This window comes from Gobio gobio, assembly GCF_949357685.1.
Source record: "Gobio gobio genome assembly, chromosome: 3".
Lineage (NCBI taxonomy): Eukaryota > Metazoa > Chordata > Actinopteri > Cypriniformes > Gobionidae > Gobio > Gobio gobio.
In genome coordinates, this window is record NC_137099.1 from 14,097,914 (window position 1) to 14,115,182 (window position 17,269).

Here is a 17,269-nt window from a genome sequence, read left to right on the forward strand (position 1 = left end):
TAAGGAATGATAGTCAGGTCACGATCACAAAATAAATTGTGACAACTGTGACTAAACTAACATGAAACTTCCAATGAAGGAAATCGAAATAAAAAATAAATGTTACAACATAACAACAAAACAACATAGTTAGAAGCAGGAAAAGTGGATAAGCGTAAGGATTTGAGTGATGGCTAGATGACTGGGTTAGAGCATCTCCAAAACTGCAGCTCTTGTGGGGTGTTCCCGGTCTGCAGTGGTCAGTATCTATCAAAAGTGGTCCAAAGAAGGAACAGTGGTGAACCGGCGACAGGGTCATGAGCGGCCAGGGCCGGATTAACAATTTCCTGTGCCCTGGGCAACAAGACTCAAGGGCCCCCCCTGCCCCTGCCCCAAAGCAACAATCGCAAAGTCGCTATCACCAAGAGCATATAGCCTATACTTCTATACTAACAAATCAGGCTTCTGCAATGCTCAGTGGAGATGTATGTAATAGCCTCAGCATAAAGTGCATTCAAGAGACAGAACACTAATGATGCACTAATGTTTAACATAACTTTTTACAATGAATCTTTCACAGAACTTGGTGGCTGCTGCAGAGACTGCAACAGTGAAATAAAGCAGACAGCTAGGGAAGCCTTAACTTAAAACCAGAGATTTTTTATTCCTAAAATGCTACAATGTGAAATTGTGGCTATTTTTGGAATATGTTTCATAATGTCGACTAATTTCAATTCATTTTCTCTTTTACATTTTCTTTTAGCGCTCCTGCTTAAATTTCAGACAGTGTTGACTGATTGGGTCGACGATTTCAAGCCTAAAAGTTAGCTCACTAAAACCCACCCAATTCAAGAAAAAAACACCCAAAATTTTAACTGCCAAAATAATGTGATATAATTGTATTGCCATGTCAATCAAGGCTGATTAGCACCATTTTATTTCCTTAAAACAAAATAATGATGTAAAAAAAAAAAAAAAAAAAAACATTTCCCAGGAAAATGGATCAAAACAGGGCATTCAAAAACAGTCATGCATGACATGGAAAATCACATGCATTTTTTTAAATGTCAACAGTAAGAATAAACTAATTTAAGTGCAAAAAGTGCCCAATATAATCTGAATAAACAATGTAATTAGCGGGCATTTCGCACACATTACTGCACACACCACAGCCAAAATGTGTCATTCACTGATGCTGAACAATATTCCTACAACAAAAAATTAACAACAAGAATGCGTTTACTTTTGTGTTGTGCTTTAACTTCAGATAGAACTAGTAACGTTATGTCTTTCGTGAAGTACATATTTATAGAACATAACGCAGAACTTAACACAGTCAAAATGGATTAATCGTTGATTCAAACCTCTTTCAGCAGCTGTTGGGACGAGTAGAGCGCAGTCTAAAGGTGCAGATGTCCTGATCAGGCCAGTGTGCACACGATGATGCTCAGGAGTCATATAACGTATTCAATTTCAATTCAAGTCATTCAACCTCTTGGAGTTAGTTATATGTATAAAGAGTCTTTGAGTCACAGGTGTAATCCACGTTTTGAGAGTTGGATCCCTCTCCCACTCATTACTGTATATAATTTACTGTATATTTATGCCACTTTGGCATAGCGATCATTTGATATCCAGCTACAATTTCGCGCTGAAAACCAGTCATGAACGAGCGCGAGTCGCAACTCCCTGCTGATCGCTGATTGGCTGAAAGTGCGTGCTCGTCAGCGACGTCAACACCAACGCCAGCTGACTCTACGCTGAACGCTGAGCCGGTGTGTGTCATGATTTACACTTGAGTTTGTTATTAACCAATTAGACTATACAATTTAGATGTTTGAAAACCACCAAATTGACTCCAAACCAACCCAAAATGTTGTCCACCCGCCCAAACCCGTTTTTAACCGCACAATCATATTCAAAACCGCCCAATTTGGCAACACTGATTTCAGAGCGTCAAGTGACGTGATTTGACTTGACAGCCGTCTTCGCTCGCTGCACAGCAGCGCAAGAAGCTACAGACACTTTTTTTTACGTGATTTAACATAATATGTTGATCGAACGGGTTGCAAAAATATAATTAGGAAAGTAAAGATTGCGTTTATAACGGGATCTAACATAATATTTGACAGTGCCCAGGGCCCCTTAGATGTCCTGTGCCCCTGGGCAAGTGACCAGTTGCCCTAATGGTTAATCCGGCCCTGTGAGCGGCCAAGGCTCATTGATGCACATGGGGGGAAAAAAGGCTCCCCGTGTGGTCCGATAAAACAGACAAACTACTGTAGCTCAAATAGCTCAAGAAGTTAATGCTGGTTCTGATAGAAAGGTGTTAGAATACACAGTGCATCACAGTTTGTTGCGTATGGGGCTGCATAGCCGCAGACCAGCCGCTGACCCCTGTCCACCGCCGGAAGCACCAACAGTGGGCACGTGAGCATCAGAACTTGACCACGGAGCAATGGAAGAAGGTGGACTTTCTTTTACATCTCGTGGATGGCTGGGTGCGTGTGTGCTTACCTGGGGGAACACATGGCACCAGGATGCACTATGGGAAGAAGGCAAGCCGGCGGAGGCAGTGATGCTTTGGGCAATGTTCTGCTGGGAAACCTTGGGTCCTGCCAATGTGGATGTTTTGACACTTATCACCAACTTAAGCATTGTTGCAGACCATGTATACCCTATATACAAATATATAATTACATTAAAGTGAAATTAAAATTAAAACATAAAAATAAAACTATACAGTATATCAGTGATACAAAAATAACACTGCCTGCAATCAATTATATTACCACAGAATACAACAGAATCAGATCAACCAATCAGAATGAAGTATTCCAGACAGCCGTGTAGGCTACTAATGACACTCACATTCGTTATTCTTTAAAACAATAGAAGAATGCATTATTAGATATAGTAAGCTGGTTTCAACACACTTCCTAATAATCTGAATCTGATCAATATACAACGATCAGGCATAACATTATGACATAAAATTATCCTAATATTGTGTTGGTCCCCCTTTTGCTGCCAAAGCTTTCTATTTTATCTTTCTGTTTCTATTTAGGGGCAGTCGTGGCCTAATGGTTAGAGAATTGGACTTGTAACCTGAAGGTTGCGGGTTTGAGTCTCAGGTCCAGCAGGAATTGACGGTGGGGGGAGTGAATAAACAGCGCTCTCCTTCACCCTCTTGAGCAAGGCACCGAAATCCCAACTGCTCCCCGGGTGCCACAGCAATATGGCTGCCCACTGCTCTGGGTGTGTGTTCACTACTGTGTGTGTGCACTTGGATGGGTTAAATGCAGAGCACAAATTCCAAGTATGGGTCGCCACACGTCACTTCACTTCCGAAAAAATACTGTTCTTTTGAACTTTCTATTCATCAAATAATCCTGAAAATGTTTTTTGTACACAACTGTTTTCAACATTGAGAATAATAATAAATGTTTCTTGAGCAGCAAATCAGCATATTAGAATGATTTCTGAAGGATCATGTGACTCTAAAGACTGGAGTAATGATGCTGAAAATTCAGCTTTCAATCACAAATAAATTGCATTTTAAAGGGGTGGTAAACCACGATTTCCCTTTACTAACTTTAGCAAGTGTGTAATGTTGGTGTTTGAGCATAAACAACATCTGCCAAGTTACAACGTTCAAAGTTTAAAGCAAAGGGAGATATTTGCTTTTAAAGAAATCAATTTCAGCAAACGAGCCAGTAGGCGACTACACACATTCCTCCAGGGTTGCTGACATCACCAGTCCCAATATTTACATAAACCCCTCCTCCGAGAATATTTAGGGGGGCGAGGCCATTCTTTATTGCTGTGGGGAAGAGTTGTTGCGGTATAGATGGAGTGTTGTTGCCGCAATGCCGTCGAAACGCAGTTATTTTCATCCGGATTGCAGGTCCACTTTGTTCAGCCTTCCTAGGGATGGGGGAGTTAGGGATCAATGGTTAAAATTTATTTTTAACTCGGTCCCTCATAATTATTACCCAAATCTCGCTCTCTGTGCTGCACATTTCACGAATCTTCAAGAGTTCAATCCAGGATTCGCACAACGGCTTGTCATGAAAGATGGATTTAAAAACAGAAGCTGTTTACGGCCACAACCTGTAAGTATGATTTTTTTTCGTTGATGTGTTTTCCTGTAATAGTTCGTATTGTTAATTTTACGTTGTAGCAAGGAAGTAAACAAATGACAACGCTGTTTGGCTCTGCAAACCAGTTTGTTAAATGCTCATTCATACGTAACGTTATCCGACAAACACCTAACGTTACAAACTTTTTTAAAATCTCAACAGCGAACTTGGAATTAGTGTAAATTATTCTTTGATTAGAGCTTTTATGTATTGTTTATCTACAGGCATGCTAAACATGGTTCTGTGTTTGATTTGGCTACTAGTAAAGCCAATGTTTAGTGTTCGTTTTGGGTTAATAGTTCTTGCGGCAGATATTTAGCTATAATCGTTCTAAAAATACAAAAGTAACGGTGCCATTCAGTAGCGATCACTATAGATCTGCAGTCTTTACTCTTGAGGACTGAACTGGTTGAACAGGTTCTGCTCGATCATCTTCACTAAATTGTCTGGGTCCGATTCGGGATCAAATTGGTATCGTTTTATTGACGCCATTGTTTCGAATACTACCAAAGCACAGTCTACCGGTAAAAGTAAGGGGCATGGCGTTTCCGACAAACGTGCACTAGGCGGTTAGCGAATCAGAACACACTGGGCCAGCTAACCAATCTGAGCCCATTGCGTATTTTTGAGGGACCGGCTTCATAGAACCTGGAAACCATCAGACCGTTTTTACAAGGAGCGACAGAGCAGTGTAGAATAAAGGTAAAATATATGAAAAATAATGCAATTTTTTAAAAACGAAGCATGAACACATGTTACAGTGCACCCCACAAACACAATCAAGCCTTCGAAAGAATGTTTTACCACCCCTTTAAAATATATTCAAATAGAAAAAAGTTATTTTAACTTATAACTCACAATAATACTGTTTATGCTGCATATTTGATCAAAGAAATGCAGCCTTGGTGAGATTAAGAGACTAATTTCAAAAAACATTAAAAAACCTTAATGTTTCCAAACTTTTGACTGGTATAGTGTATATATATCCTAATGAAATGTATAATCAAAACCTTAATTAATATGTATCGTCCTACATATTAATATGATTTTAATGATTTCTTCTAGTTTGATTGTTCTCTAAAATCTGTATTTGATTTCATTCCTTTTTTACTAAATTATGTTTTTATTTATATTTATTTTATATTATATTTGATTCATTTTATATTTATGAGCTTTTATTTTTCTTTGTATCTTCCATCACTAAAGAATAATGGTGAATATTGTCTGTGCCTCTCACTGAGAGAAAGCACGTTATCAGTATGTTTTGGGAATCTTTCTGGTCATAGCTGGAGCTCAACCAACTCCGACCTTGGAGAAACTGCATGTGTATCTGTGTATGTGTGCTAGTATTCTGTGTTACAGATCAGTATTTGGATTACAGGTATCCTAGGAGATGGGGGGACTTGTTTTCTGGGCATGCTGGCACCTGCTCCAGACCTAGAAGGTCACTACGTGCTTAATTCCGGGGTGAAAGCCTCAACAAGTGGAATCTATGGAGACATGCATCTGATTAACTGACCATGTGTGGAAATTTACTATGACTAACTATTTTCTCTTAGCCAATCAGAATTATTCACCCTGCAGTAGTGATGTAGCCAGACCTTGGGAGAGAGTATTGCTGTGTAAAATGTATGTATGCAGAGAGCGCAGCCTACAAACTCTGCTAACTATTATTTTTTGTTAACAACTGTTTATTGAGTTCTTTTTTTTGGCCAAGAAATACAGAAATACAAAGCAAAAAGCAACCATACAAATCTCGAACCCAACCCCCGGGTTTTTTTGTCGCTGTTAGTGCGGCTAGTAAATGTCAGTAAGAATAGCTAGTAAAAATACAGTAAATATCTTTGTTGAATGGATAAGGTAAGGTCCCAAAAATCATTCAAAAAGAAGTGGTGTGGGGTCAGACATATATCAGTGCCCAACAGACTGTTAAAGGGTGAATAGGTAAATGGGAGTCCCAAGGCACCCCATAAGCCCAAAGGGCCGATCTTATATGCAAATACATAAAACAACTGCAAACTATTCTTCAGTTACACTTTTTGGTTACACTTTATTTTGATAGTCCACTTTAAACATTCTACTAACTATAAGTAACTTTGTAACTACATGTCAACTAACTGTCATTAGAGTATTAGTTGACTGTCAGTAGACTGGTAGGTTATGGTTAGGTGTTAGGGTTCGGGTTAGTAGAATAAGTTGAATTGTAGTTGCCAAGTTATAGTCAGTAGAATGTCTGTTGGGGGACCAACAAAATAAAGTTTTAGTGCATTTTAATCAGACAGTCTACAAATACTCTAATAACAGTTAGTTGACCTGTAGTTGTAAAGTTACTTATAGTTAGTAGAATGTCTAAAGTGGACTATCAAAATAAAGTGTGACCAAATTTTCTTTAATTAATCGCACTCCTGAATCTTGATCTTCATTCTTCACAACCAGTCTTGGGTCCTAAACTGCTGTTCCCTATAACAGAGTAGATGCAGGAGTGAACATTAGTGCCTACTCTATAATTTCATCAGTAGTAAATAGTACATGTGTGCATGCGTTTCCGTCTTCAACACTGTGCTCTGAGTGCTTACGTGTACTGAGCATGGCTAACTCACTAGTGAACGTGGCACGTGGGCAGAAAGATTAGATATGGACACGTGGTTTGGTCATTGCTAATTCACACACATTGATTGGAATCGTTCAACTTTCATGAATGCATATTCATTATACTTGTTTTGTCAATGAAAACATTTGAACATGAGACAATTTGACTGTTTTTGGACTGTATATGCATCTGAACTATGTATAAAAAGTCAAAAGACATTAATGTAAACATGCTTTCATCTTGCTCCTCTGTTCGATAATTGGTTAAGATGAAGCAAGTAATCTAATGCTAATTTCCAACGGCACACTGTCAGAGCACATGTGAAGTGGCAAGTAAGACCAGTAGATTTGCACCACGCAGGCGTTTCAATGATTCGTCAGCGTCAGTGGACTCTTATCAGCACCACAAGACCAGACAGCAGCATTTTACAGCTCATTTCAGCACTTTTCCTCTATAGGTCGGCTGAACTCATTGACCATGAGGCTTCTACACATTCTGGGTTTCACCCTCTTGCTCTGCAGCCTGCGTGTGAGGGCAGAGGACGAAAAAACAGAGGGCAACGGTGAAGAAAAAGTTGAGGAAAGCTCCAAAGACGATGCAGAACCAGAGAAACAAGAAAAGACTGATGAAATTACAGAAGAGAAAGACGTTTTGGTCCTTCATAGCGCCAACTTTGACAGAGCTCTCAGTGAGAACAAGTACCTGCTCGTGGAATTTTGTAAGTATGACTTTCCCTATATCACTGTTATTATTATGCTTACAAATTGACCTTCTGAGCATCTTATCAATGCAAGAAAACATGTGGCTATGCATGAAGGAATTTTCACTGCAATATGTGTTCAAAAAGTTCCTTTCACTTAAAAAGTAGTTTTATATTGCATGCATTTAAACTATCCTATCCATGAGCAGCAGCAGAAAAGTTCAAAGATTGCATCATCCATCAGGGGCGCACGCGCACCTGTTATTTCTCCCACACTAGAAAGGGGGGCCAGTTATGCACATTTACAACACTGGATTGTGTATTGTGCTATTGTCATTGCAGTAAAATGTTAAAGTAGTGTTACATTTATGCAAATGCAATTTAACTATAACTAACATGCAAAGCTATGGTCTAGTTGTCACACTTCAGTAAAGTATACACCACTTTTCAAAAGTTTGGGGTCGGTAAGACTTGAAAGAAGTATATGCTCGTATAAGGCTGCATTTCTTTGATCAAAAATACAGTAAGAACAGTAATTCCTTGATGAATAATGCTCAAACGAACAGCATTTATTTGAAATATAAAGCAAAAACTTACATGAGCCCTTGTGACAACATCCAAGTGTGACAACTAGCCCCGGTGTGCTTTATATGAGGTAGATTTTGTTATGAACCTTGCACTTGTCTTTCAAAACATAAAAAGATGCTCCATGGTGTGGTCACTGCCGCACTCTGGAGCCCATTTATGCTGAAGTGGCTGGACTACTAAAAAATGGGTCATCGGATGTACGGCTGGCTAAAGTGGATGCAACAGAAGCGACAGAACTTACCAAAGAGTTTGGTGTGGATGGTTATCCCAAACTTAAATTCTTCAAAGATGGCAACAGGCAAACAGCCACAGATTTTTCTGGTAATGTATTCGTTTGTTTAGTGTGTTCGAATGCATGTTTTATTTTAATACAGTGCGCACAAGCTTATAGGCATTATTCTGTGATTTGAAAAAAGGAAAGCGAACTGTAAAAGGAATCACAATGTGGCTGGAGAGGCGCACAGGGCCCAGTGCTACTGTTCTCAATGATGTGGAGAGTGCCGAGGCTCTGCTGGAGGCAAATGATGTGGTTGTGGTTGGATTCTTCCAGGTAAATTATCTTTTTTTTGCATAAAGTAACTGACTTTTATGATCTGACAATGCCTTATAACAAGAGTGTGGTATACAGTATAAAAAACACAGATGACACTCTCTATTCACAATTTATCTCTATCCGATTTATTTGAATTTTGAATGTAATTTAATTTATTCTCTCTCTGTCTATCCAAGGATTTGGAAGGAGAAACGGCAAAGACATTCTATGATGTAACTTTAATAGCAGTGGACTATAATTTTGGCATCACAAGCAACCCAGAGCTCTTCAAGAAGTATGATGTGAAGAGTGACTCATTGGTGCTCTTCAAGAAGGTAATCCCATTCTCCTATAGCACTACAATTTGTGATTGGTAGACGGACTACTATTGGTGGGTATTTTAATTCATGTGTTCCCAGTGATTCAGATTTTTTTTAATTTGCTGTCTTAACAAGATTCATTCACTGATTCATTCTCCAGGTAACATTGCAACAACTGAATCTTTTGTGTGTTATGAGTGAGTCATTGATTAATTCATCTAACCGATTCGCTAAACAGTGGACACAGCCTCAATATCCTTTATAAAAATGTGTGATTACAAATTTTATAAACAGAGCAATTCCAGTAGGGTCCTTACACAGTGCTCGGGCCCTAATAAGAAACTCACAAAAGAATGTTTAATACCATTCAATTATGTATGGTCATTGGTCATTTTCACACAATCCCCTTTCCAGACCAAGATTGACCGTGACAAACTGATGACAACACCTTCATTCAGTTTTGCTCCGAGTCTCGTTCAGGCATAAAACAACAGGGAACGGGGCATGTTCATTTAGTTCGTCTAACCAATGAAATGCATCTTTTCCACCCACACTCAAAAGCTATTATTTGATGTAATAGTTTGTCGCTGAAAGCAGTAAAAGCCACACAAAAAAAACTGCAGTTGTGGTTGCCAGTATTTTACGTAAAAAATATGGTAGCAGCCTTTTATGTTTTTACGAATTTACATCCCGTAAAACATAAAAGGTTGCTACCATATTTTTTTAAGGTAAAATACTGGCAACCACAGCTGCGTTTTTTTACGGGACTTTTAAATTTACGTCCCGAAAAACATAAAAGGTTGCTACCGTATTTTTTTAACAGTAAAATACTGGCAACGACAACTGCAGTTTTTTTATGGGACTTTTAAATTTATGTCCCATAAAACATAAAAGGTTGCTACCATATTTTTTTACGGTAAAATACTGGCAACCACAGCTGCGTTTTTTTACGGGACTTTTAAATTTACGTCCCGAAAAATATAAAAGGTTGCTACCGTATTTTTTTAACAGTAAAATACTGGCAACGACAACTGCAGTTTTTTTATGGGACTTTTAAATTTATGTCCCATAAAACATAAAAAGTTGCTACCATATTTTTTTACGGTAAAATACTGGCAACCACAGCTGCGTTTTTTTACGGGACTTTTAAATTTACGTCCCGAAAAACATAAAAGGTTGCTACCGTATTTTTTTAACAGTAAAATACTGGCAACGACAACTGCAGTTTTTTTATGGGACTTTTAAATTTATGTCCCATAAAACATAAAAGGTTGCTACCATATTTTTTTTAAGGTAAAATACTGGCAACCACAGCTGCGTTTTTTTACGGGACTTTTAAATTTACGTCCCGAAAAACATAAAAGGTTGCTACCGTATTTTTTTAACAGTAAAATACTGGCAACGACAACTGCAGTTTTTTTATGGGACTTTTAAATTTATGTCCCATAAAACATAAAAGGTCGCTACCATATTTTTTTTAAGGTAAAATACTGGCCACCACAGCTGCGTTTTTATTTTTACGGGACTTTTAAATCTACGTCCCGAAAAACATAAAAGGTTGCAACCGTATTTTTTTAACAGTAAAATACTGGCAACGACAGCTGCAGTTTTTTATGGGACTTTTAAATGTAAGTCCCGAAAAAAATAAAAGGTTACTACCGTATTTTTTTTACGGTAAAATACTGGCAACGACAGCTGCAGTTTTTTATGGGACTTTTAAATTTACGTCCTGTAAAATATAAAAGGCTGCTACCGTATTTTTTTATGGTAAAATACTGGCAACGACAGCTGCAGTCTTTTTATGGGACTTTTACATTTACATCCCATAAAACATAAAAGGTTACTACCGTATTTTTTTACGCTAAAATACTGCCAACCACAGCTGCAGTTTTTTTACGGGACTTTTACATTTATGTCCTGTAAAACATAAAAGGTTGCTATTACACAATTTTTTACGGTGAAATACTGTTTTTTTTTCTACAGTGCACTTGAGACTTCAGTAAACAAAATATCTGTACAGCATGTGTATAAAAGTGTCAGATTTGCTCACTTAGAAGAATAATTTAAAAACACAGATTCGTTCAAACATAACTTTCTTCTGTGATAAAAATATTAAAAGACGATTTTCGCACAATATATTCAGTTTGGCTGTACAGTACTGCTGGTTCAACTATGTTCCCAACACCACATGTCCTTCTTTTTGTGTATGTTCCAGTTTGATGAAAAGCGGGCAGATATGCCTCTCTCAGAGGAAGGCGAGCTAGACAAAGGGGATCTGATTTCATTCATCCATTCTAACAGTATGAGACTTGTCATTCCATTTAATGAAGAGGTAACACTTTAAAATTCAGAGTGATCAAGTTGCTAAAAACAATTAAAATCTATCTTAAAAATGTATAAACTACATGTGCATTAATCAAAAATAATTTATAAAATAATCACTATTTTTGTTACCAAAACAATTTTTTTTTACTTTTTTCTTTGTATTTATATTATCTTTCTGCAGAATGCTGAACAAATTTTTGCCTCTAAGGTCCGTAACCATTTGATCCTATTCATTAATACAACTGTAGAATCCCAGAATTCACTTCTCGAAGATTTTAGAGATGTTGCCAGTGAATTTAAGGAAAAGGTAAGGGTTTTAACTAAATAGCTTATTGTAAATAAATATGTTAATATAACATCAAATGGTTTCAAGAGCCATATTTGTTTAGCCCACTAAATATTTTTCAGAGAGCCATTTCAAATCGTGTCATGCTTACAGTCTGTGTGTATGTGTGTAGGTGATTTTCATCACGTTAGATGTTACACATGACAAAGGGGATCATGTGATGAATTATTTCAGTATCTCTAAAGATGATGCTCCTACTATTCGTCTGATCAACATTGAGAAAGTGGTGACATACGCAATGGAAGGATCAGCCATCAACAAAGACACGCTGAGAACATTTTGCCAGGGTGTTCTGGATGGTACTGCGAAGGTGTGTAATGCAGCATTATTGTAATATTGAATATTTCTAAATCTGCCTACTAAAAAACAATCTGCACTTTATTCTAGCCCTTTTTGAAGAGTCAAGAAATTCCTGAGGACTGGGACAAGAATCCGGTTAAAGTCCTTGTAGGGAAGAACTTTAACGAAGTGGCTTTTGATGAGACTAAGAACGTCTTTGTGGAATTTTGTAAGTTAGTTCTTCTTTGGCTCAAATAAAAGTATTTAATAGTAGCATTAAAGTCACCATGAAATCAACATTGACAATTTCTTATTTTTTATGGAATATTGCCGTTATTTTAAATGATTTATCAGTGCACAGCATTATTATTATTATTATTTTTAATCACATGCCCTCATAATCTTTAATCAAAATAACTTCCCCTCCCTCTTGCAACGACTTCTCTTCCTTGATTGGCGGGACAACCTGTCACTCACATGAGATCGACCAATAGCAAACCACAACGGTCCAACGATCCAATCAATACCCCATGGACAAAATCAAGTTCCACCATACATTTTTTCTTGATTGAGAAGTCATTTTTCTCTCACAACAGGGAAGAAAATACAATCGCAATTTCCATTTCAGCCAATTTTACCATTTGTGTCATTCTCATAGATGCTCCATGGTGTGGTCACTGTAAAGAGCTGGCTCCTGTGTGGGAAGAGTTGGGCAAGAAGTACAAAGACCATGAGAACATAATCATTGCAAAAATGGATGCCGCAGAAAACGATGTGGAAGATATCACTATACAGGGATATCCCACCATTAAATACTTTCCTGCTGGGGCTGATGATGAGGTTCGCAACACACACACACACACACACACTAAAGCCTGTTAACTATCAGTGTCTTCGTATTGGGACACTTGGTGCTCTTTTTATTGCTTTTTTTCCTATCACAAATTTTAGTAATCATCATAAAATCATTCAAAATTCATCCTGTGAAAACTGTTTTGAAGTTGGACATTGCATCACCATGGAAATGTATTTTAAAATCTTTTAGTGGACTCAACTTTGGAACACGAATTGGTTGAGACATATGGCTGGGATTTTTCTAGCAATTTTTACTCGACAATGATGTACTAAAAAAACAGAACATTTTTGAAAAATTTAATGTATGACAACAACGTCAAAATGATTGATAATGGTATAATTTTCGAAAACTTGCAATATGTAACCCTTTTTCAAAACGCTGTTGCCGTAATGAACGGGCAAACTGCATACAATTTTTTCCATTTTTAGTTGAAATGATGTCGTGTAAACGCCCCCTTAGAGTGCAAATTATTTTGTAAAATATATATTTTTTATAAAATAAAAAATGTTTAGTTAAGTGTAGTGAGTTAGCTCAAAGGGAAATATTAATAATTATTCAAAACTCATTCTGAATAATTATGAATATTTGAATCAGTAGCTACATTAACATTACAATCAATCAATCAGGGGTGTGTTTCCCAAAAGCATCGTTAGCCAACTATGGTCGCAAGTTCGTCATTATCAACATAGTTCAACGAGTCTGTGTTTCCCAAAACCATCGTTCCAACGAACATCGTTCCAACGATGCTTTGCGTCATCGTTCCAACAGCGCCGCAAAGTTGAGTGGTTGGAACGACAGCTCGCGACCTGAGGTTAGACATATAGTTTATTGTTTGCATAACGTGTGCTTAATAAATCCTTACGTTGAGCAAAGTAAGCAAGCTGACATTCAATAAAATCGATATCTTTTATTTAAAATACATGCAAATGTCATTTACGTCTTTTAGTTTGTCAAAATATTTAAAGCACCATTTTTAAAGAGTGCGCACGTGTGTATGTGCTCTAGTACATAAGGACAAGCCGATGATTGAATCTAGAAATAAAGCAAAATAACTGAGAAAAATAAGAATTAGTCCTCAGATGCCATGTCTGGAATTTATAGAAAAAAAATCTAGCATGCATTTGATCTGATGGGTGGGGGGTTTAACTACAGAGGATAGCCTCTCCTCCCAGTGAGCCAATTGTACTTAGGCTTTCGGAGGGAAAGTTTTACGATCCTTTGTCTTCTAGAAGGGCATTTGAATATGTAATTTGATTGGGTGGTGAAGAGAAGAACCTTCAAGATTCTTATAATACCAATGTGGCACAGAGTTGGCCAAAATGTAATGTAAATTAAAGGAACTGCATGTAGGATTGTGGCCAAAACTGGTACTGCAATCACTTTCAAATTACTGTAGAGCAGTGTATCCCCTCTCCCCCTCCACCCTGACTCGAGGTTACCAGATAGGCTACAGGATCCAACAGGAACGTAGGCTGCTACAAGGAGCTTCCAATGGCAAGTGACGAGTCCTACACAGCAATTTTTTTTTCTTTCTGTTACTTATGTTTATGCTTCATGAGAAATGTTTTGTGAAGTAATTATGTATCGCAAAAAATTACTAATGGCGATTAGCTAAATGTAATCGTAAATATGAACGCTCGTATGTGACAGTACATTGTTAGAACAGTGAGTTAGCTGTTAGTAACGGTAGGTATCTGTCATTAACGTAAGTACAAGCACAAGCCTAAGTCACTATGTGTCATACAGGTCAACTTGCAACATGTGTTGTCCACTATATATGCGAAGAACGAATAAGGAATCATTTTTACTGAGGTAACATGTCTCAAATACGTTTTCACATTGCCATAATGGGCGTGCTAATGTTGTTTTCCTCAGCGTCTCAGCATAATCACAGAGAAACGGGCTCTGATAATGGCATTACTAATGTTAGCAATGACGACTCGCCGTTTTTTTCCCCCAAACACCTCCTCGATATGCGCTAACCTAACGTTACTTTGCACGAACATGCATAACTTTGTTCGACTGTCATGAATATTTGAAATGTCCATTTACATTAAGTACAAGTTAGCCAAACATTGATGAACCTTACCTGTCCAGGAGAAAATTAGCAATGTTGGCGTCTGTCCTCAAATTCTTCTCCGTTTTCAAAGGCATCTCCTATACAAATCCTTGTTTTATTTCAGACATTGTCACAACGTTTTTCTGATTCATAACGAGGTCTTTTAGGTTTCGTAAAGTTAGACATTTTTTATCCAAAAAGTTTGTAGCTGCGGTAACTAGAGCAGAGCTGGCAACCCGGATGCCAAAACACTACAGACTTTGTGATTGGTAGACAGGTGGAGGGTGGTGCTTCAGGCCAAAACACAACATGTCAACATCAACATCAGTTGAGGGCTGCAACTTCACTTTTAAAAGGACAATATCTTGGCCGGACAACTGTTGTCAGTGATATAAGTATTTGAAATTAACATGATTTCTTAACGTCTAGTGACATATCAGGGCCATTTTATGATTAATTGAAATCCATTTCTTACATACAGTTCCTTTAACAAATGGGGAACGACATTTGGAGTTCGTAGAGACTAAATGTAAATTAGTTGCAGTTTTGGGCGATGGTTCATAAACCTTTGTTGGGGGAGAGTGAGTTTGCTGGATTATTCATTAAATATAATGAATAATAATTCTGTCTGATTTGTCTCAGTTGTTACATACAGTAAGTACGTTTGATTACAGTAAACTTAAACTTTCTTAAATTTCTTTCACTTTTTCAAGAATATGTTAAGTGTCTTTCTTAAAAAGAGACATATCTGATGTCTGTATAAGTACGATTTAAGTTCAGATCTATGCTAAAAAAGGGGGTGGGGGGATGACAGTTAACATGCAAGATATTATATTGTAAAAGGACATCAAATTATACGTTTTGTATGTGTAAGAATGGCAGTACTGACAAATGCTTTTAAATACTTTTTGAAATCAGATCATTGACTATAATGGAAATAGAGATTTGGAGACTTTCTCAAAGTTCCTGGATAATGGAGGAGTGTTACCAGAAGAAGAGAGTAAAGATAAGGATGAGGATGAAGATGATGATGATGATGATAATAATGATGATGAAGAGGAGGTCAGTCAAAATCCAACAGATGACTTGATTATTTAGGGGCAAGATCGTCTTGAGTAATATAGTTGGTGTTTATTTCTGCTTTTCAGGTGTCGGATGAAGAGTCACCAAAATCTACCAATGTAACCAGCAAGGATGAGCTGTAAAAACAAGGCATAAATCAACTCATTTGTACTGAACCAGATCAGTGTGAGATTTATGCAACATGAGCCAAATGTGTTTTATCAGATTAATGTCATTTTCTCTGCACTGGACCATTTCAACAAACTACATACCTGACTAAATTGAATAAAAATAGCTTAACATGTAGGTTTTTTTCATGGTCCTGGTCTATAATTTATTTCTGTGATGTGGGATCAGTTAGACACTATCATTATCAGAATCGGCTTCAGAAAATTATATGGGTGAATCTCACAAAATTGTCAAAAACATGACTGGATTGAAGATTTTTAAGAAAATATTTTTTTTTAAATGACAATTAATAACATTTATGTTGAAAATATCATTACTGTAATGGCACAACATTTTTTAATATATGGAAATCACTATATCATGGTGGTATGTTTTACTATTTAAAGTATACAGAATTAAATCTTATAAATCATTGTATTACAGTATTTCTGTCAGTTTTAAATGTAATACAATACAAATTACTGTATTGCTATGAGAGAATCTGATCACTATTGAGAAGAATGGGAAATGTAATTACATTTCGTTTTTATCTTTTGATTTTGTGGTAAAATATTACCTGAACATGGCTTTTTTGTGAGTTTCACTCAGATTTTTTAATGTATTTGTTGATATCATGATGTCATGATACATCCATGTTTGTACTCTAAATATTTTATTTCATAAGCAACAGCTACAGCAAGATATATTTTTCTCATGTCATGATATACGGAAATGAGTATTAATATTGATAATTGGATCAAACCATTCAACCAAATCATAATAGATCATAATACATTTTGCTTTCAATTATAATATAACACTGAAGTTTTACATGCCCATGTGAAGCATTTCTTAAAGGGTTAGTTCACCCCCCCAAAAAATGAAAATTCTGTCCTCCAACACTAATGAAGATCTTTTTAATGAAATCTGAGAGCTTTCTGCCCTCAATTGACAGCTACACAACTACACTTTCAAGATAGAAAGACATCATATAAGTAATCCATGTGACTCCAGTGGTTTAACTTCAATTTTATGAAGTGATGCGAGTACTTTGTTTGCTAAAAAAAAACATAATTTATCACTTTATTTCACAATTCACAAGAGCACCTTAACGACGCATGACGCATTCTAGTACCTATAATACTAGTACTTATTCATTAGCTACTTCTTATTTATCAGACACTATATCTTTTTAAATTGTAACCAGTAACATTTCTAATCTTACTAGCCACAACTGCTTTTTTACTTGTCTTATGTTATGACTGGTCAGAATGGCCACTGAGTTCAATTAAAAATCTTAGTAAAATAAAAATTCTGACTAGT

General features: G+C 36.9%; 1 protein-coding gene across 1 annotated transcript; it reads left to right on the forward strand.

The window, feature by feature from the left end:
• The first annotated feature begins 7,041 nt into the window (after positions 1–7,041).
• Positions 7,042–16,088, forward strand: pdia2 (protein disulfide isomerase family A, member 2). The gene is made up of 11 exons (XM_079811867.1): positions 7,042–7,429; positions 8,114–8,320; positions 8,416–8,549; positions 8,729–8,866; positions 11,067–11,183; positions 11,358–11,483; positions 11,635–11,832; positions 11,910–12,030; positions 12,460–12,641; positions 15,635–15,778; positions 15,865–16,088. Exons 1-11 carry the CDS (start codon positions 7,189–7,191, stop codon positions 15,919–15,921), a joined length of 1,665 nt encoding a protein of 554 aa, XP_079667993.1. The 5' UTR covers positions 7,042–7,188; the 3' UTR covers positions 15,922–16,088.
• The last annotated feature ends 1,181 nt before the right edge of the window (positions 16,089–17,269 follow it).

Bases quoted from the DNA above. Each gene is read 5' to 3' on its own strand.
- pdia2 (XM_079811867.1), top strand. From the start codon at position 7,189: ATGAGGCTTCTACACATTCTGGGTTTCACCCTCTTGCTCTGCAGCCTG. The intron at 12,031-12,459 runs GTAAGTTAGTTC...TCATTCTCATAG, and splicing joins GAACGTCTTTGTGGAATTTT to ATGCTCCATGGTGTGGTCAC. The intron at 12,642-15,634 runs GTTCGCAACACA...TTTTGAAATCAG, and splicing joins CTGCTGGGGCTGATGATGAG to ATCATTGACTATAATGGAAA.